The 16264-nt window shown below is 47.6% G+C and overlaps 1 protein-coding gene across 1 annotated transcript in view; it reads right to left on the bottom strand.

Annotated features, from left to right (window-relative positions):
• Positions 1 to 1298: 1298 nt before the first annotated feature.
• Positions 1299 to 16264, bottom strand: part of Prkce (protein kinase C epsilon) — a 486519-nt gene continuing 471553 nt past the window's right edge. Inside the window, 1 exon segment of the mRNA XM_032908730.1 lies at positions 1299 to 4540. Within this exon segment, the coding sequence (XP_032764621.1) occupies positions 4394 to 4540 (147 nt within the window). The 3' untranslated portion in view covers positions 1299 to 4393.

The following is a 16264-nucleotide window of genomic DNA, read 5'->3' on the forward strand; positions in this document are numbered from 1 at the left end:
TGTCAGCCAATCTGCCAGTAGATGAGCCTGAGAGACCTCCAGTTTAGAAATAATGCCCTGGTTTCCAGGATTACAGCAGCCAGAGGCAGAATTCCGCAGAGGCCTGCATGACCTGTGTTTGTCAGGTTTAGCCTCTGCGAGCGGTTTGTCTGTTGTTTTGTTTTGCTTTTGTTTTTGTTTTTGAGACACAGACTCGTGTAGCCCAGGCTGGCCTCTAACCTGCTATGTAGCCAAGGATGACCTTGAACTCCTGTCTCTACCTCCAAAGTGCTGAGATTTCAAGTATGTGCCACCACGCCCGGTTAATGGGTTCCTATTGGCTGAGCCCAAGGCTTCAGGGTAGTTGGGAAAGCACTCTACCAACTGAGGTCCACCCTCAGCACCGGAAAGCGCAGGCAGGTGCCCACTTTGTCACCCCCACACAGCCTGAATATGGGAAAGATGCCTCCCCTCCCCATGCCTAAGGACCAGGGCACACCTGACTTACACATGCCTTCTTTATAGGTCCCCAAGCTGGGGTGTGTGAGGAGAGCAAGCAAATAATGCTTTGCAGCCTTCTTTTTGAAAAACAAGAGCAGAAAACCATGTGGGTTTTAGACTTGAGTTTTGTTTTAAACTTAAAAGGATTTTAGGGCAGGTGAGATGGCTCGGGCAAAGCTCAGACAACGGAAGCCTGGTGAGCTCAGCTCAACTCAAAAGGCAACAGAAAGACAGAACCATCTCACACTCATGGCCTCTGCCCCCACCTCCCACACGCACGCACTCGTACCTCTAATAATAAACAATTCTCTGCTGTGTTTGTATGGTGGGCATGCAGGCCAAGGCACATGTGTAGGAGGCAACCTGTAGAGTCATCTCTCTCCATGCTAATGTGGGTTTCAGCGACTTCAGTCAGACATCCACCAAGTCTCCTGGCCTGTGTACTTGTTCTAGTTTTGAAGTTTCAGTCTGTAGCCCAGGCTGGCCCTGAGCTGAGTCCTCCTGCCTCTGCCTCCAGAGTCCTGGATTACAAATGTGTCCCACTAAACTGGGGTTAGGTTTTAGAAGTTTTGGCTTGGTTGGTTTTTGAGACATCTTTTATAGCCTAGGCTGGCCCTGAACACATTATGTAGCTGAGGATGGCCTTGAACCTCTGGCCACACTGTCTCTGTCACCCAAGTGCTGAGACTCCGGGTGTGTGTCACTGCCCTGAGCTTTGTGGGTGCTTCGTTCTTGATGGGCGAGCACTCTAACAACTCCATCCTAGAGTGTACAAAAGGCAGAAGGAGAGAGAGACGTCCTTGCTGGGACGGAGAGGCGAGATTTAACATCGTCATGTTTATCACGTTCTGGAACAATACACATTCACATCCTTTTGATACAGTACATTTGGCACAGTAATGTTCACAATGAGATCACACTAATGGATGGCGAGGGATCAAAATCACACCCAGAAAGGAAAAGAAGTGTACGAAGAAAGCTTCACAATACAAAAGAAAACCCCTAAAATCAAATACGTTTCTATTCAGCCAGAATCACTTTGCACATAATTTAAAAAGAGGTAAATTTTTTTAGCCTTCTTTTATTTTTAAAGCAAGAATGAATGGTGTTTTCACCTTTGGAGGGAAAAAAAAATATGTTTCTACTTCACAAAGTCCATAATGAGAGGTGGGGAGGAATTACTATCCTTCATGTAGGTTTTCGGTGTATTTTCCTTGTTTTGCACTTTTTTTTTTTTTTTTGAGAAAGAGAGTGAGAGTTGGAGAAGTATGGACCTGGTAGATGATATCCTGCTGTCAGTGTGGCCATGCCCACTACCACTGCTGTTTTTGTGATGCTGGGTACAAGGCTTCATACCAGCCAGGCAAGAGCTCTACCTCCAAGCCACATTCCCTGCGGCTAAGTTCTTGCTGAAAGGACTCAGAAGACACCCAAGGAACACACGTGTGTGTGGTTCTCCACTGGACACAAAGCACTGGCCAGAGGCCTCCTAGCCAGCAGGGCTACGGGCACCAGAAGGGAGCCAGGGGGCTGGCTTCCTAGGGTTGCTGGTGGAATATATTGATTGATTTCCCAGCAGTAGGCCAGTGGCCCTGAGGAAGAGTCTAGCCTCCACTGGAACATGAATACCACCAAACCCTGGCGGGGGGCATTTGATATTGGCCTTGGCTGTTCAATGTTTGAAATGGTAAAGGAAGCAGAGGGAGAGAGGGATGGGGGGAGGGAGGAGGGAGAGAGAGAATATCTGAGTATGATGGACGTATAATCATGTTTTTCTAAACATTGAGATGATACCACCATGAAGATGTTTCTGTGCTTGTTATCCGCTCTGAAAGATAGTCTTCCCCCGGTATGTCAAGTCACTGAAGATAAATTAAATTAACCTAATGTTCCTCATCACTTCCCTGGTATGCCAAACATACAGATCGATACAGCATAGTATTCAATATTTGCAAGCATCATAAGAATAGATCACAGTTACACCTGAGTTTTTCTTTAAAAAAAAAAAAAAAAAAAAGCAAAGAAGAGAACTGAAGGTCATCATCAGAGACAGAGGCTTCGACCGGCCATATGCAAATCGGGACACATTTAGTATGGGCTCAAAATAGTCACTGTCCAAGCTTGGAAACCACTGTCGAGAACATTCTTTTCTGTCTGCCGTCTCTATCAGGGCATGACATTGCATGGGGGAGCCGAGAGTGACTTTAACAGAGCTCAATATAAGGTTACACTTTTAACCCAAAAGGAAATAAACAGTATAAAGGGCCCCAGCCCTCCCTAAAAGAAACATACCTCTCTCTCAGTAACTTGAACCAATAGGTGTTAAGGAGATTGCACCTGGACATTATTATAGTTATTCTTCCATAGACTAAGGTTTTATGATACGCCTGAGCATGCAGCAGTTGATACCTCTATATTCAATGAATTAATTCCACAGGCCTTGCAGCAAACAGTATATACAAAAAAAAAAATCTCAAATGTACAAAAGGCAAAAAGCTTCGTTAGTGCCTGTTTGCCACTCACAGGTATATATATTTAGGGGCGGTTGGGAAATCCACGTGCAACAGTTGGAATGGATCCCCTTCCCTGCTAAATCAGTTCTGTAAAACAGGTAATTGGATGGCCTCCAGGGAACATGTACACAAAGCCACCGGGAACCCTTGGGAATCAAAACTGTAACACTCAGCGCAGCTACAGGGGGCAATGTCAGTCCGTTAAACAGAGTCCACTCGAGTTACCATCGAACGTCGCCAAAACTCTGGCCACATCCCAGCACCGTAGGTCCTCAGGTCAGTTGCTCCTTAGTCTCCTGACACCTGCCTGAGCCAGGCTGCGTTTTGTTCCTTGCATCCCCAAAGCAGATACTTCAGAGTTACTCTACTTATCCAATGTCCTAAACCACAACACAGTGGTATGACCATCTTGTAGAAGCGCAGAGAAAATAGGAGTTTATGCTGGGAACGTGGGGCAAGACTGGAGAGAGAATTTGGGAGTTAAGTTTTTCTGGAACCTTGGGGTCTTGGCTGTTGCTCTGGTGATCTTTGTGCTCAGGGAGAATTCTCATGATGAGAAGCCAGAGTTTCCTTCGCTCTCTTTGCATAGACCTCATGTGTCACTAAAGTATCAATAATGAACTTTGGACGACTGGATTCTCACCGTGTATTAGCCCTTTAATATCTACCCGTGTTCACACTGGGATGTGTATCTTTTGGCCAATTAGAAAGTGAACTTGGTAACAGTTTTCTTTCTTTTTTCTTTCTTCCTCTCTCTTTTTTTTCTTATTTTAAATGTTAAGAGTTCAAAATCAAAACGATTTCTTCCATGAGATACAAATGCACACAACTTTGGCATGCTCAAAAAAAAGCTAAAACCAAAGCAAGCAGGAATGTGCAATTCCAGAGCAAACCGCCACAGTTGGACAGCCTGAGCGTCCCCAGGATCCTCCCCTGAAGGGCGTGCCTCGGGGCATCAGCCCTTGTGGAAGAAACTCTGGTCTCTTCTCTTAGGTAGCCGGGCAGGAATGGCGGGCCAGGAGGAATGAGAGAAGGGAGGAGTCAGGATTCCATGTCCAGTGGGCACAGCCAGAGTTTTCGTGGGTTTTTTTCTTTGTAATAAAAGAACTGAAGCTGCTTCAGGGTTGTGGGTGGACGGCTACTCCAGACCCAGCACTGCACACAGAGCAGACGCAGTTCAAATCTGTGATCTTGGTGAGTCTGGACCAAAGAGGGCCTTCTGGTCACTGGGAGGGTGGGGAAGGACAGGGCCTGGGGTGAGGGGATGCAATAAATAAGAGAGCAGATGTGGGACTGGGGCTCTGGGGAGGACGAATAGTTCGAGACAGTCTGAGCCTCTGCAACACGGGATTGTCTCAACACCCTCCTTGCAGTGAGCTAACTCCATGTGAAGCAGTTTCTCAGGGCATCAGGTCTTCACCAAAGTAGGAGAAGCCTTTGAATTCTTCCTGGTTGATCTGCTTCACGATTGCTTCATCCACAAGTGTAAGTATTGGCTCTTCCCGGGTAAAGTCTTGGTCGAAGTTATTGACATCTCTCTTGGTTTTCTGTGGAGAGAAAAGAGACGGTGCTGAGTCGAGGCCTAACTTCCTTCTTGAGCCCCGCCCCCTCCCACTTGGAGACTGGGCATTGAGGTGGCCAGTCTCTCCAGCCTCTAGCTACTGGGAACAGATACAGGGCCGTTCCAATGAGGTAACAATGGATGGCCCCAGGACCCGGATGCGAAGAGGAGGAGAGCAAGAATGAGTCAAGGTGAGAAGGAAGAGGGTGCGTGAGTATGATGGAAAAGCAGGGAAGTGGGGTTCCCACAGGCTGAGTGTACGAGTGTGCACGTGTGCACGTGTCTGTGCATGCATGCGTGTGTGTGTGTGTGTGTGTGTGTGTGTGTGTGAGCCTGTGTGTGCATGCATTATGTTTGTGTGCATGTGTGTGAGTGCATGTGTGTGAGTGCGTGTGTGTGTGTGTGTGTGTGTGTGTGTGTGTGTGTGTGTAACGGGATGCATAGCTTCCATCTCATATCCCCTTGCTAGCATCTGCCATAGCTATCAAGTTCCATGAAGACCAGGGGACAAACTTAAATCCAACTTCTCACCCCAGTGCTTTTTCTTCCCATAGAGACAGACCTGATAGTCCTACATATCTACTTCACATGATCTCTCTCTGTGTAAAGATGGGCTTTAGCAGGACCCAGGGATACCTTCCTCCATCTGCCCTCACCAGCGTCTCATTTTATGCCCCCATGGCTTGGCCACTATCCCGACGTTAGCTCAACAATTGCTGGGGTATGTTCATACTTTTTTCTAGACCAGCGTTCCTCAACCTGTGGGTTATGACCCCCCTAGGGGGATGGGTGGGATTGAATGACCCTTTCACAGGGGTCACCTAAGACCATCAGAAAACAGATATTTACATTGCAATTCATAACAGTAGCAAAATTATAGTTATGAGTAGCAACAAAGATAATGTTATGGCTGCCAGTCACCACATCATGAGGAGCTGTATTAAAGGGTCACAGCATTAGGAAGGTGGAGAACCACTGGTATAGACCATAAACTCCTTCTCTTAGGTAACTTTAGGTTACTTGGAGTTCTGCCACAATAAGTAAGCTTCGATGACTTATTCTCCAGCTCAGAAGGACAACCCAGCTAGACATTCAAGTTCCCCAGGCTCCCGGTTTTGAGGGCTTGAGTAGAGGGCAGCCACCAACCAACCCACATATCCTGGTTTTTGGAGAGGACAGGAATGTCAACAACACCCTACCTTTAAGGTCTTACAGATGAGTAAGAAAGGCAGTGTGGTTGTCTGGGGCGTACTGATTTACAAAGAACTTCCATAGAGAAGTCAGGGTTTGGCTATGACCTGAAGGATGGTTTCTGGTTGTGGTGGTGTAGATGGCAGGTAGGATAAAACAGAGGTTAAGAACATAGAGCTTGTATGCCCAGAACCATGGGTCTGTCAAGCCCCTGGACCGGAGCCCAGTGAGGGATGGTCAGGGGCTAAGACTGGAGTCCGACCACAGAGGCCTTCAGTGCTCGGCCTACAGGACTGAGCACAGTGGGTATGGGGTACAGAGGGGACTTGGGAGGCTCTTCAGTAGTACCTCTTTGGATGCTGGGTGTGATGGTTTGATTATGCTTGGCCCAGGGTGTGGCACTATTAGGAGGTTTGGCTTTGTTAGAGTAGGTGTGTCACTGTGGGCATGGGCTTTAAGACCCTCATTCTAGCTCCCTGGAAGCCAGTCTTCTGTTTGTTTTCAGAACAAGACATAGAACTTTCAGCTCTATGCCTGTCTGGATGCTGCCATGCTCCTGCCTTGATGATGGACTGAATCTCTGAACCTGTAAGCCAGCCCCAGTTGAACGTCGTCCTTGGTCATGGTGTCTGTTCACAGCAGTGAAACCTTAACTAAGACACTGGGTAAACGGTACTGCTTCTGGTTAGTGACCAAATGATGGGATGCATCTTATAGAAAGGCTAGAGTCATTTTATAGGAAGGATAATACTGAGCTAGGCTATTCTTAGCAGAAACCTGTAATCTTAAAGGTGATAGTAAGTAGTCTGTGAGAGAGAGCACCTCTGAGACAAAGCTATACCTTGCATCTGCTTTTGAATGGTTGTCATGCATGTGAACAAATTCAAATCTCTTGAATTCTAGGAGAAAGGATCCTGGTCCATTTTGCTTAAGCTAGACTTTTTCCAACTTCCCTTCCTGCCCTCCTGAATAATGTATTTACCCCTTTCCCAAGAGGAAAGTCCTATGGCAAGTTTGAGAGGTAATGTTCCAGAGCTGCTCAAAGCATCTTCGCATCCACTCATTCATTTGATCTTTGGAATAGGCAGGTATTTTGATTCCAGTTTTAAAAGAGAGGAAACTATGACTCAGACAGATTTGGTGGCTTGGCCGGGGTGAGACTGGGAAAGAGCCAAACTCACATCCAGGTCTCAGCATGGTGCCTCCTGACCCTGTAGAAGTTAGAGAGACTCGAACCCATAGAAATGGGATGGCATACACGGCAAGGGTCAAGTCGAACCAGGAGACATTTTTTAGAAGAAGCCAATAGACTTTTGAGATAAAACCAGAAGGGCCTGGCATAGGCAAGTGGGGAGAGAGTTGGGCAACACAGTGAGAGGGGATAGAGTAGGGAGACTGGCAGGGGAGCCAGCCCAGTGACCCAGATTAGACACAATAATGGGTAGGAAGGAGCAGGGACAAGCTACTCTTCCCTGTCCTTAGCAGTCAGTCCTGAAGTCTGTCTCAGCCTGAGCAGTGAGTCTGGCTTGCAAGGACTGAGAAGGCGGGCTGAGGAAACAAAGAGAATGCAAGAACTTTGCAGAAACAGCATTTGTGGCTGGGGATGGCTGTACTCTCTTCAGACAGGGAACGTAGATACAGTGTGGTCTTCTCCAACCAGAAGGCTGGCCCCGGGTGGGCTAGCTGTTGTCCTTGGGGGTTCAGGGCCAGAGGAAAGGGAGGGCCTATGCAAAGAGCTGCTTCAGAGAGGAACAACGAAACTGGTCCCCAGGGTGATGAAAGCTGGCTGTGGGAGGGGGTGGCTGGGGAAGGCACAGGGCAGCAGCTCTTCAGAGGATCTCTGTGGAAGGAGGGAAGGGTCATAGGGTCAAAGAGTTGGGAGGGCTCTGTTGGGTGAAGGCTGGCCAGAGAGATCTGGGAGGCAAAGAGGTAGTGGTGACAACTTGCAAAGTGACAGGTATTGTCCAAAGGGCAACCGAATGCACATGCTTTGGTGTTCGGAGCGAAAGGTTTGCAGAGGAGGGAGACAGATGCACAGAATAGGAGGAAAGGTCCCTTTGGAACATAGCCAACGATGAGCTAGAATTCTTGGTCAGGAACACCCTTTCAGCTAGGAGGGCAGGGAGCACATAAAGAACCCCAGAAAACCCGTAAGCTGGTTGGCATTGACTCTCCTTGCTTACTTAGTCGCTCGGATTTCATCAGCTGGCAGTGACAGATTCGTGCTCATTAGTCACAGAAACTGGTTTGCTTTCCTGAGGTGCCCTGGGCACAGCAATGGAGCTGGAGTCCACAGTGTGTCCACACTTCACACCTCATTGCTGTGTGTTTTGAGAACCACGCTCTGCTAATGCATCTAGAGACGATTCTACCGTGAGCTCGCTGGGAGAGTCACTTCGCTCATCTGTGTTTCTCGTGGGAATCCCAGAATCATTCGAGGGCGGGCAGCAGGGCACACCATTTCTCCCTCCTAGAGGTCATCTAGAAATACTGCTGGGCATCAAGCCCATGTCTTGCACATAACAGGCACCGCCAATTCACCACTGAATCACACCCCCATGCCAGAAGATGCCATTCTTGGTGACCTCTGCAGACTGGTCACAACTCCTTGCATAACTTGGCTCCTGGCCCTAGTTTCCTTGGAGATATTTTAGGTGCACGTTAGTTATCCATTTTCTTTCTTTCTTTTTTAAAAAAGATTTAATTATTTATTCTATATAAGTATACTGTAGCTGTCTTCAGACACACCAGAAGAGGGTATCAGATCCCATTACGGATGGTTGTGAGCCACCATGTGGTTGCTGGGAATTGAACTCAAGACCTCTGGAAGAGCAGTCAGTGCCCTTAACCGCTGAGCCATCTCTCCAGCCCCACCCATTTTCAATTTAAATAAATAATAGTCCCATGGGATTCAATTCATGATCGTTGGAGACTGGAGACTTGGGAAGGTTTTCAAAGCACCTTGTATCCCTGTCACTGGCATACAGGCAGCATGGCACCCCCCAAACCAGAAAGGGCTGAGGGAGGCTCCTTCACTAATTTTGTTCTTTGAAATACTGCTGCTTTCTTCAGAGCACACCCAAGACTCAACTCTACTCTGGTCCTTAGTCGTCCATATACCTTCCCAATGCCCACACTGTGCAGCCCAAGATGTAGCATTGGACATACAGAGCCTTGTCTGACTCTGCAGACCTTCCCTCCCCCACAGAGCCTTTCCCACAACCTCTGGGCCACACTCAGGGAAGGCTGTGTGGAGGAAGACAAAGACCACTGTCCCTGAGATTGTCCTTGTCTGCTTATAGGGCATTGATGTTAATCTCTGGGCACTGGTCTTCCTATCTGTGAAGTTGGGGTGGTGACAGCGCCCTGTAGGAGGATGACAGATGTATTGGGTCGGCATCTGAGAGCTGTAGGTGCTGTGTGCCATGGGCCTACATCACATACTACTGATGAGCATCTCGAAGCTATGGGACAATCCTTCTCTCTTTGCCTCCAAATCCTAAACCACAGCTACCTCAGGCCTGCCTGAATGTCCCAGCACGTACTTTACCGATCTTCTAAGGCCTTCTATGATGCTTCACCACTCTGGGGACCAAGTCCCAAGTTCCTGTGCTTGGTCACTTCCAAGTCCTTCCAGATCCTGTTCCCGTGCACCCTGCCATCACGTCTGGGTTGTGCTAAGCTGTACGATGATGCTGCAGGCTCACAGGACTTCTTCACACCTTCATCCTTTGCACAGATCACTTTCTGTCTGGAGCACCCCTTTCCCCCTCTTCCTTGCCTGTAGGTCTCCATCGGTTTTATGCCAGTATGAAATGCCTCTCCTGAAAGCCTCGCTCATCCCTCTGTGAGCCGTCTGAGAGGAGCCTTGGATGGATGGTCCACCATTTCTCCACTGTAGTCCTCCCTATGAGCCCTGCACAAGCAGGGAGCGGCTTGGAGTCACCACTTTGTCATCAGCCTAGTGTTATGCCTGTCACTTATTAACATCCATAGTCATCTGCTGGAAGAAATGACTGAGCCTCTCCTGCTGCTACTGTATCTAAAGCCAGCAAAGTGACCCGGATTGGGGGCCGATGGCTGCCATCCTGCCAGAGGGGTTTGTCCTTTGGGGACGTGGAGGTGGGAATGGGGTGGCAACTAAGGTGTGACTCATGAGGAGTCTGCAGTTGGACAGCTTAGACAAGGCCTGAGCCCCAGGGCCGTATGAGTGGGAGTTAGGCCTAATTGATGGCCTCTCTTGTCCTACTGCTGGAGGCACAGAGTTCTCTAATTGCCGGTACAAGATAGAAACAGTAACCAGCTGGGGTTTGGGGAAATTCCGTCAAGGTAAATGCATTTAGGGCCTTGGTGGGTCTGTATGTTAGAGGAAGACGTTAGAGGAAAACAAAATTCCTACTTCCTCTGGCATTTCTTCAGTAATGGAAGCCTAGGCTCGGGAGATCCAAACCTAACTTCATGGAAGACACACATTTCTGGCGCCTACAGGGGGTGGAGGGAGGGGGTGAAGGAAGAATCGGAGAAAAGCAGTTTCACAGCCTCCCACATCTGAGAGACTGTACCCAGGGCACCAAGCTCCCAGGGCCTGCCTTTTTGGCCAGGAGGCTCCCTGGGTAGCAGAGTAGACCCCAGGACCAAGATGGGTCCTGGCTACCTTCTTTCTGAGAAGGATGATTCTCTCTTAGCTCTCACATAGCCGTCTCTCAATGCCAGCTTTGGGAGGAGCCATGCTGTTTGCCTCTGTGACATCTGCCTCTGTCCTAATGTGATGTCCAGTTTAGCTGATGACAGTGCTCTTCCAGACTGTGTCATGGGACTGGCCCTCAAATGTCCATTTTGCTGGTGCCTCTCATGTTCTTCCTCTGCCTGGTCAGAGCCACGAAACCATGCCTCATGGTCGTGGCTGGAAATGGGGTACACGATACCTGCACCTTTGGGTCCCTCTTAAGTATCCCTCAGTGCCAGCCTTTCCCACCTCCCTCTCTTCCCGTCTCCCTCAGACTCTCTCTTGCATTTGGCTCTCCTACTGTGTGTTATGGGCCTACTGTGTGTTATGGGTGTCATTCTTTCACACATCACAGGTGGGCGATGGTCCGTGAGGCACCCACTGCAAACACGAAGCAGCGGGACACATCACGCTTATGAGCTCAGAATGATTTTATTTTACTTAACTGACCCCTTGGCTTTGAAACATCAATGTTCCAAGTTCCACGTCTTTTCTTTCCTATAATATTCTAAAATAAAAAAAGAATTTCCATCAAGAAAGAGCTTTCTCAGCATCTATCCACTGGATCTCTTGACACATTTACTCATTATAAATGCATTCCCATCAGTACGGCACATGTAAATTTCTACACGCACACTGCTATGTAAGGGTTTGTTTTGTTGTTGGTTTGTTGTTGGTTTGTTTGTTTTTGAGACAGGGTTCCTCTGTGTCTCCCTGACTGGTCTAGAACTCACTCTGTAGACCAGGCTGGCCTTTGACTCAGGATCTGCTTGCCTCTGCCTTCCAAGCACTGGGATTGAAGGCACGTGTTGCCACCACCTGCTTTATAAAAATTTTGGATTTCCTTTACAGAGAAAACAGGGTAAAAGTTATGGGGAACTAGGCTAGTACTCACTTCCGGCAGGGTTTGTCATAGCTCCCAACCTGCCAAGAGCCCCTGGTGGCGCCATACACTTTCCTCATCCACCTCCCTCTTCCGGGGTAGCTGGAGCAGACTGCTCAACTCCCGTCCTTTGTCTGAGAAATACCAAGTGCTGTGGTGTTAACCTGTCCTTGGTGGCAACCCTTAAATTAGACCTGTGCTGTTTGCAATGACTGATGTGTATTTACCCTTGCTTGCCAACCAACGGAGTCAGGTTACGAGGTTTAACTGAGGCAGGAAGAGCCACTCTAAAGTGTGGGCAGCATCATCTAATGGACTAGTGGCCCTGGCCAAATGCAGAAAACATGTGCAATACTGGGATTCATTTCTAAAAATCTGGTCTATGAGGAATGTCTCCAGGGGCCTTCTGGCCAGGAGGCTCCCTGGGTAGCATGGTAAACCCCAGAACCAAGCTGGGTTCCGACTACTTTCTGTCTGAGAAGTCTAACAGGTCTCCTATTAGAGGCTGCTCAGTGGACTGTATGTGAGCAGCACACACGTGCTTGGAGCGTTTTCCTATGAGCCTACGGTTAACTGACTTAGCAATTTACCGTTCTCTCTCTAAACATCCACAAATGAATTCCTATTAAAAATTTGCGATTCAGGATGGAGAGATGGCTCAGTGGTCAAGAGCGCCTGCTGTTTTGCCAGAGGACCCAGGTTCAATTCTCAGTGCCCACATGGCAGCTCACAATTGTCTGTGACTTCAGTTCCAGGGCATCCAACAGCCTCACACAGGCATGCATGCTGCGAAAAGCCCACCAGTGCACATAAGATAAATAAATCATTAAATCCTTTTTAGACTTTTGCTTTAATAATAGCTCAGGGATGCTAAGGGGGTTCAGTGGTTAAAGAAAGGCACCTACTCACAAGCCTAAAGACTTGAGTTGGATCCCCAGGACCCACGAGGTAGAAAGAAAGAACCAATTCCTGCAAATTGTTCTCTGACCTCCACTCCCATGTGCACACTCCTACACACATAAATAATAAATGTAAGAAATATTAAAAATAACAACCGTCTGAAAACAACCCAATATTTTTCTAAATACTATTCCTGACAGGCCTGTGTGCCTGTCTCTGCTTGGCTCATTGATCTATTTTGTTATGTTCAAGTTACCACGAGCTGGAGCAGACCCTTCAGTAACAGGGCCTAGAGCAGCCCAATCCCAGATGCACACATGAATCACCTGAGAGGGCTTTAACCAAGGCGGCCGGTGCCTGCCTCAGGAGGGGAGTCTGCTTAATTGATCTGAGGTCTGGCCAGAGAGAGCTGTTAACGGGTGCTTAAGTGAGACTTAGGAATTGTAATTAATTTCTCTTGGCTTTCAGTTCTCTCCAAAGATAACTTGCCCTGGTCTTTGTATTTTGAGTATGTTTCTCTTTGGGGAAAATTCATTGCAGGCACAATCATAGCCTTGCTTCATTTAGTTCTGTCCTTTGGGGTGTGTGTGTGTCTGTGTGTGTGTGTCTGCGTGTGTGTGTGTGTGTGTGTGTGTGTGTGTGTGTGTGTGTGTCTGTGTGTGTGTGTGTCTGTGTGTGTGTCTGTGTGTGTGTGTCTGTGTGTGTGTCTCTGTGTGTGTGTGTCTGTGTGTGTGTGTCTGTGTGTGTGTGTCTGTGTGTGTGTGTCTGTGTATGTGTGTGTATGTCTGTGTGTGTGTGTCTGTGTGTGTGTGTCTGTGTGTGTGTGTCTGTGTGTGTGTCTGTGTGTGTGTGTGTGTGTGTGTGTGTGTAGGCGGGTGTCAGAGATAGAACCAATAATTCCCTACATTCTTAGCAAGTGTCCTATGACAGCTACAGCCCCAGCCTGGTCACTGTTTAACGGGAGCTCTTGGTCTATCAAAAACAAACACAGCTGTAACAGGAACATAAGCCTTGCCCCAGACCTCAGGAACTCGGACTCTGGAGAGGTGGGGCCCAGCCTCTGTACTTTTAAACTCTGAGTAATTTAGATGCACGGCCTTGTTGAGGCTGTGAATGCAGGGGTGGGTCACTTTCTTTTTCTTATCTGTTTCCAATGGCCTTTTTGTGGTAAAAAGCTTGTTCAGGAACCTCCAGTTCTGGATTTAGCTCCTTGAAGTTCGTGCTAACATGGACATTTCTTTTTTGTTTCCCCTCTTCCATCCACGCCTGATACACCTTTTAAGAAAATGGAAATATCTAAAAGCTTATCAGTGAACCCCTTCCGTTTTGTCTGATAGGAAGTTCAGTGGCTCAGTCTCAAACTCTTCGCCTGAATACCTATGTCAGTGGTTCTCAGCCTACAGGGTTGTCACTCACAACAGTGGCAAACTTATCGTTATGGGGTAGCAATGAAGTAATTCCACGGTGGGGGTGGGCACAGCATGAGGAACTGTATTAAAGGGTCACAGCATTGGGAAGGTTGAGGACCACTGCCCTAGATTCTATTTGGATGGCTGTGACCTGCTGTGGCTGCTGGGACTTGAACCTCTTGGAAAGCAGCCAGTGCTCTTAACTGCTAAGCCATCTCTCTAGTCCCCTAGATTTTATTCCAATTACCAATCTTTCTGTATCCACATTTGCTCATCCATAAAATGGGGACATTAATTAGTATTGGTCTCCATGCTTTTGCCATAAGGATCAAGCTACTGACTATAATGAGACGGGAGCCCGAAATGCCACTAAACTAACTAAATTATTAGTGCGATGTTTTCAAATATAGATGGAAGAGGTTTCTGCCCAGTCGCACTTCCTAGCAAACGGTCAAATGTGTGATCACTCAATACAGCCTTCCTTAACAGGTCACACATGGGTATATATGTACATACAGATGCATATATGTACATACGGATGCATATATGCATGCGATAAGAATTGTTGAAAGAGGCCAGGAATTTGAAGGAGAGCAGAGAGGGGTGTATGGGAGGATTTGGAGGAAGAAGAGGGAAGGGAGAAATGTTGTAATTACGTTACAGTTTCAATAATAAACAAATAGAGATGAGAGAGAAAAGGGTGTTTTTTGGGGTGCTCACTCCCCGCCCTTTATGTTCCCCGCTACAACGTTCATGGATGCGGTTCGTACAGTGTGCATCCTGGTGGGCCACCTTTATACTTTCTGGAACAAGGCAGCATGAAATAATGGCAGAAGCCAGGTTTTGCTTTGAGCTTGCTGTGCCAGCCCGGTTCCTGCTTTCTGTAAAGAACACACACAGACAGGGGCCAGGAGCCTGGAACACGGGAGTAGCAGAGCCAGACTGGGGACCTGGGCTTCCCCTGCTGACGACACCCACCAGGAGCATAGTCTCGGGTCCTGAGTTCTTCTGCATTTCCCAGAAGTGCCCCACTTGCTTTTTCCTGTTTAATTCAATATTCAGAATTCTCCAATTCATTCGTTAGCTGCTATCCATTCTCCTAATTGAGCACTCCAATAACTCTCCACAGTCCTGGAGTTGTGAGCCCCATTTTGTGAAGTTGCTTGCACTTCGAATGGGAGAAGAAAACCAATGTTGATTTCCCTTTAAAGCATGAGCGATGAGCTTTACAGCAGCCGAGGTCAGAAGCCCCCAGTCCCTGGCCACTCCCTGGTCTAAGGAGGGAAAAGGGGGTGAGGAAGATGGTTGGCACACAAAGGCAGGAACTGCAGAAGCCACAGATGGGACCTCACAGGCCCCAGCACAATCTGATAGCTCTCTAATGTACTCTTTGGGACACCGAGGAACACACTGTCTCGTTCTGTCTCTCTCTCCCTTCTTAACACAGGGTCTTTCCTCTATAGCATGGCTGGCCTAGAACTCAGAATCATCCTGTCTCTTTAGTGCTTGGATTAAAGGCATTACCCACCATTCCTGAGGATATTCACGTGTATATATTTATATGCAAGTACATAATATATACATTTATGGATATATGCATTTATATATAATACATGTGCATGTAAATATGTATTATATTATGTGCATGTATGTGCACATGTGTGCAACTTTATAATGCATGTACGTCTGATGACAACTTTCTGGAGTTGATTCTTGCCTTCTATCTTGTTGAGGCCGAGTCTCCTTTCTGCCTCTCTGTAGTCTGTTCTGTGGGCCCATGAGCTTCTGGCTGCTCCTCCTGTCTCTGCCTCTCATTTTACTTTAAGAGAGTTGGGATTACAGGTGTGTGCACCAGGTGTGTGCACCAGGTGTGTGCACCAGGTGTGTGCACCTGCATCCGGCTTTTCACATGGGTTCTGCGGCTCAAACTCAGAGCATCATGCTTGGGTACTCAAACTTTTACATGTTGAGACATCTCTGGGCTGCTCTTGAACTCTTCCTGATCCTCTGACCTCCGCTTCCGGAGTGTTGGGATTACTGGTGTAAGTCAAGGCTCCTACCTACAGGCATATTTTTTAAAATGAACCAAATGGCCTCAGACGACTGGTCACACTTGAACAACTAACCACAGGTGAATTCTGTCAGGCCACCTGCTGGATGGAATTCATTTCTCCTCTTCCCCTCCCATTCATGGTTTGCTAACATTTAAGTTTTTAAAATATATATAAATAAAAATTAAATGTTTAAAGTCTTGCTAAAAATAAATTCCATTTGCAGAGTTACTTTAGGAAAAGAAAGAGGCAAGCCATCTTAGAATTCCGGCACTGCTCACTTCTGTCCACACATCAACAGTTATTTGCAAAATCAAGTGTGTTCAGCCAGTTACTATTTCTGCATTAGCTGGACCTCATAGACAGGCACAGCCTTCCGTCACGGGAATGGACAGGTGGTTACAAAGCCCCAGACCTCTGTTGGCATACTCTTTGAAACAAAAGCCAAAACAAAGCAGTTCCCCAAAGCTGTAGGGTTTGTTCAGAAGAAAGGGGATAGGGTGGGTCCCCCACTCACAACTTCCCAGTGGCTTCTGCTGCCACAGGAGCA

This window comes from Rattus rattus, chromosome 7 (assembly GCF_011064425.1).
Source record: "Rattus rattus isolate New Zealand chromosome 7, Rrattus_CSIRO_v1, whole genome shotgun sequence".
Taxonomy (NCBI): Eukaryota; Metazoa; Chordata; class Mammalia; order Rodentia; family Muridae; genus Rattus; species Rattus rattus.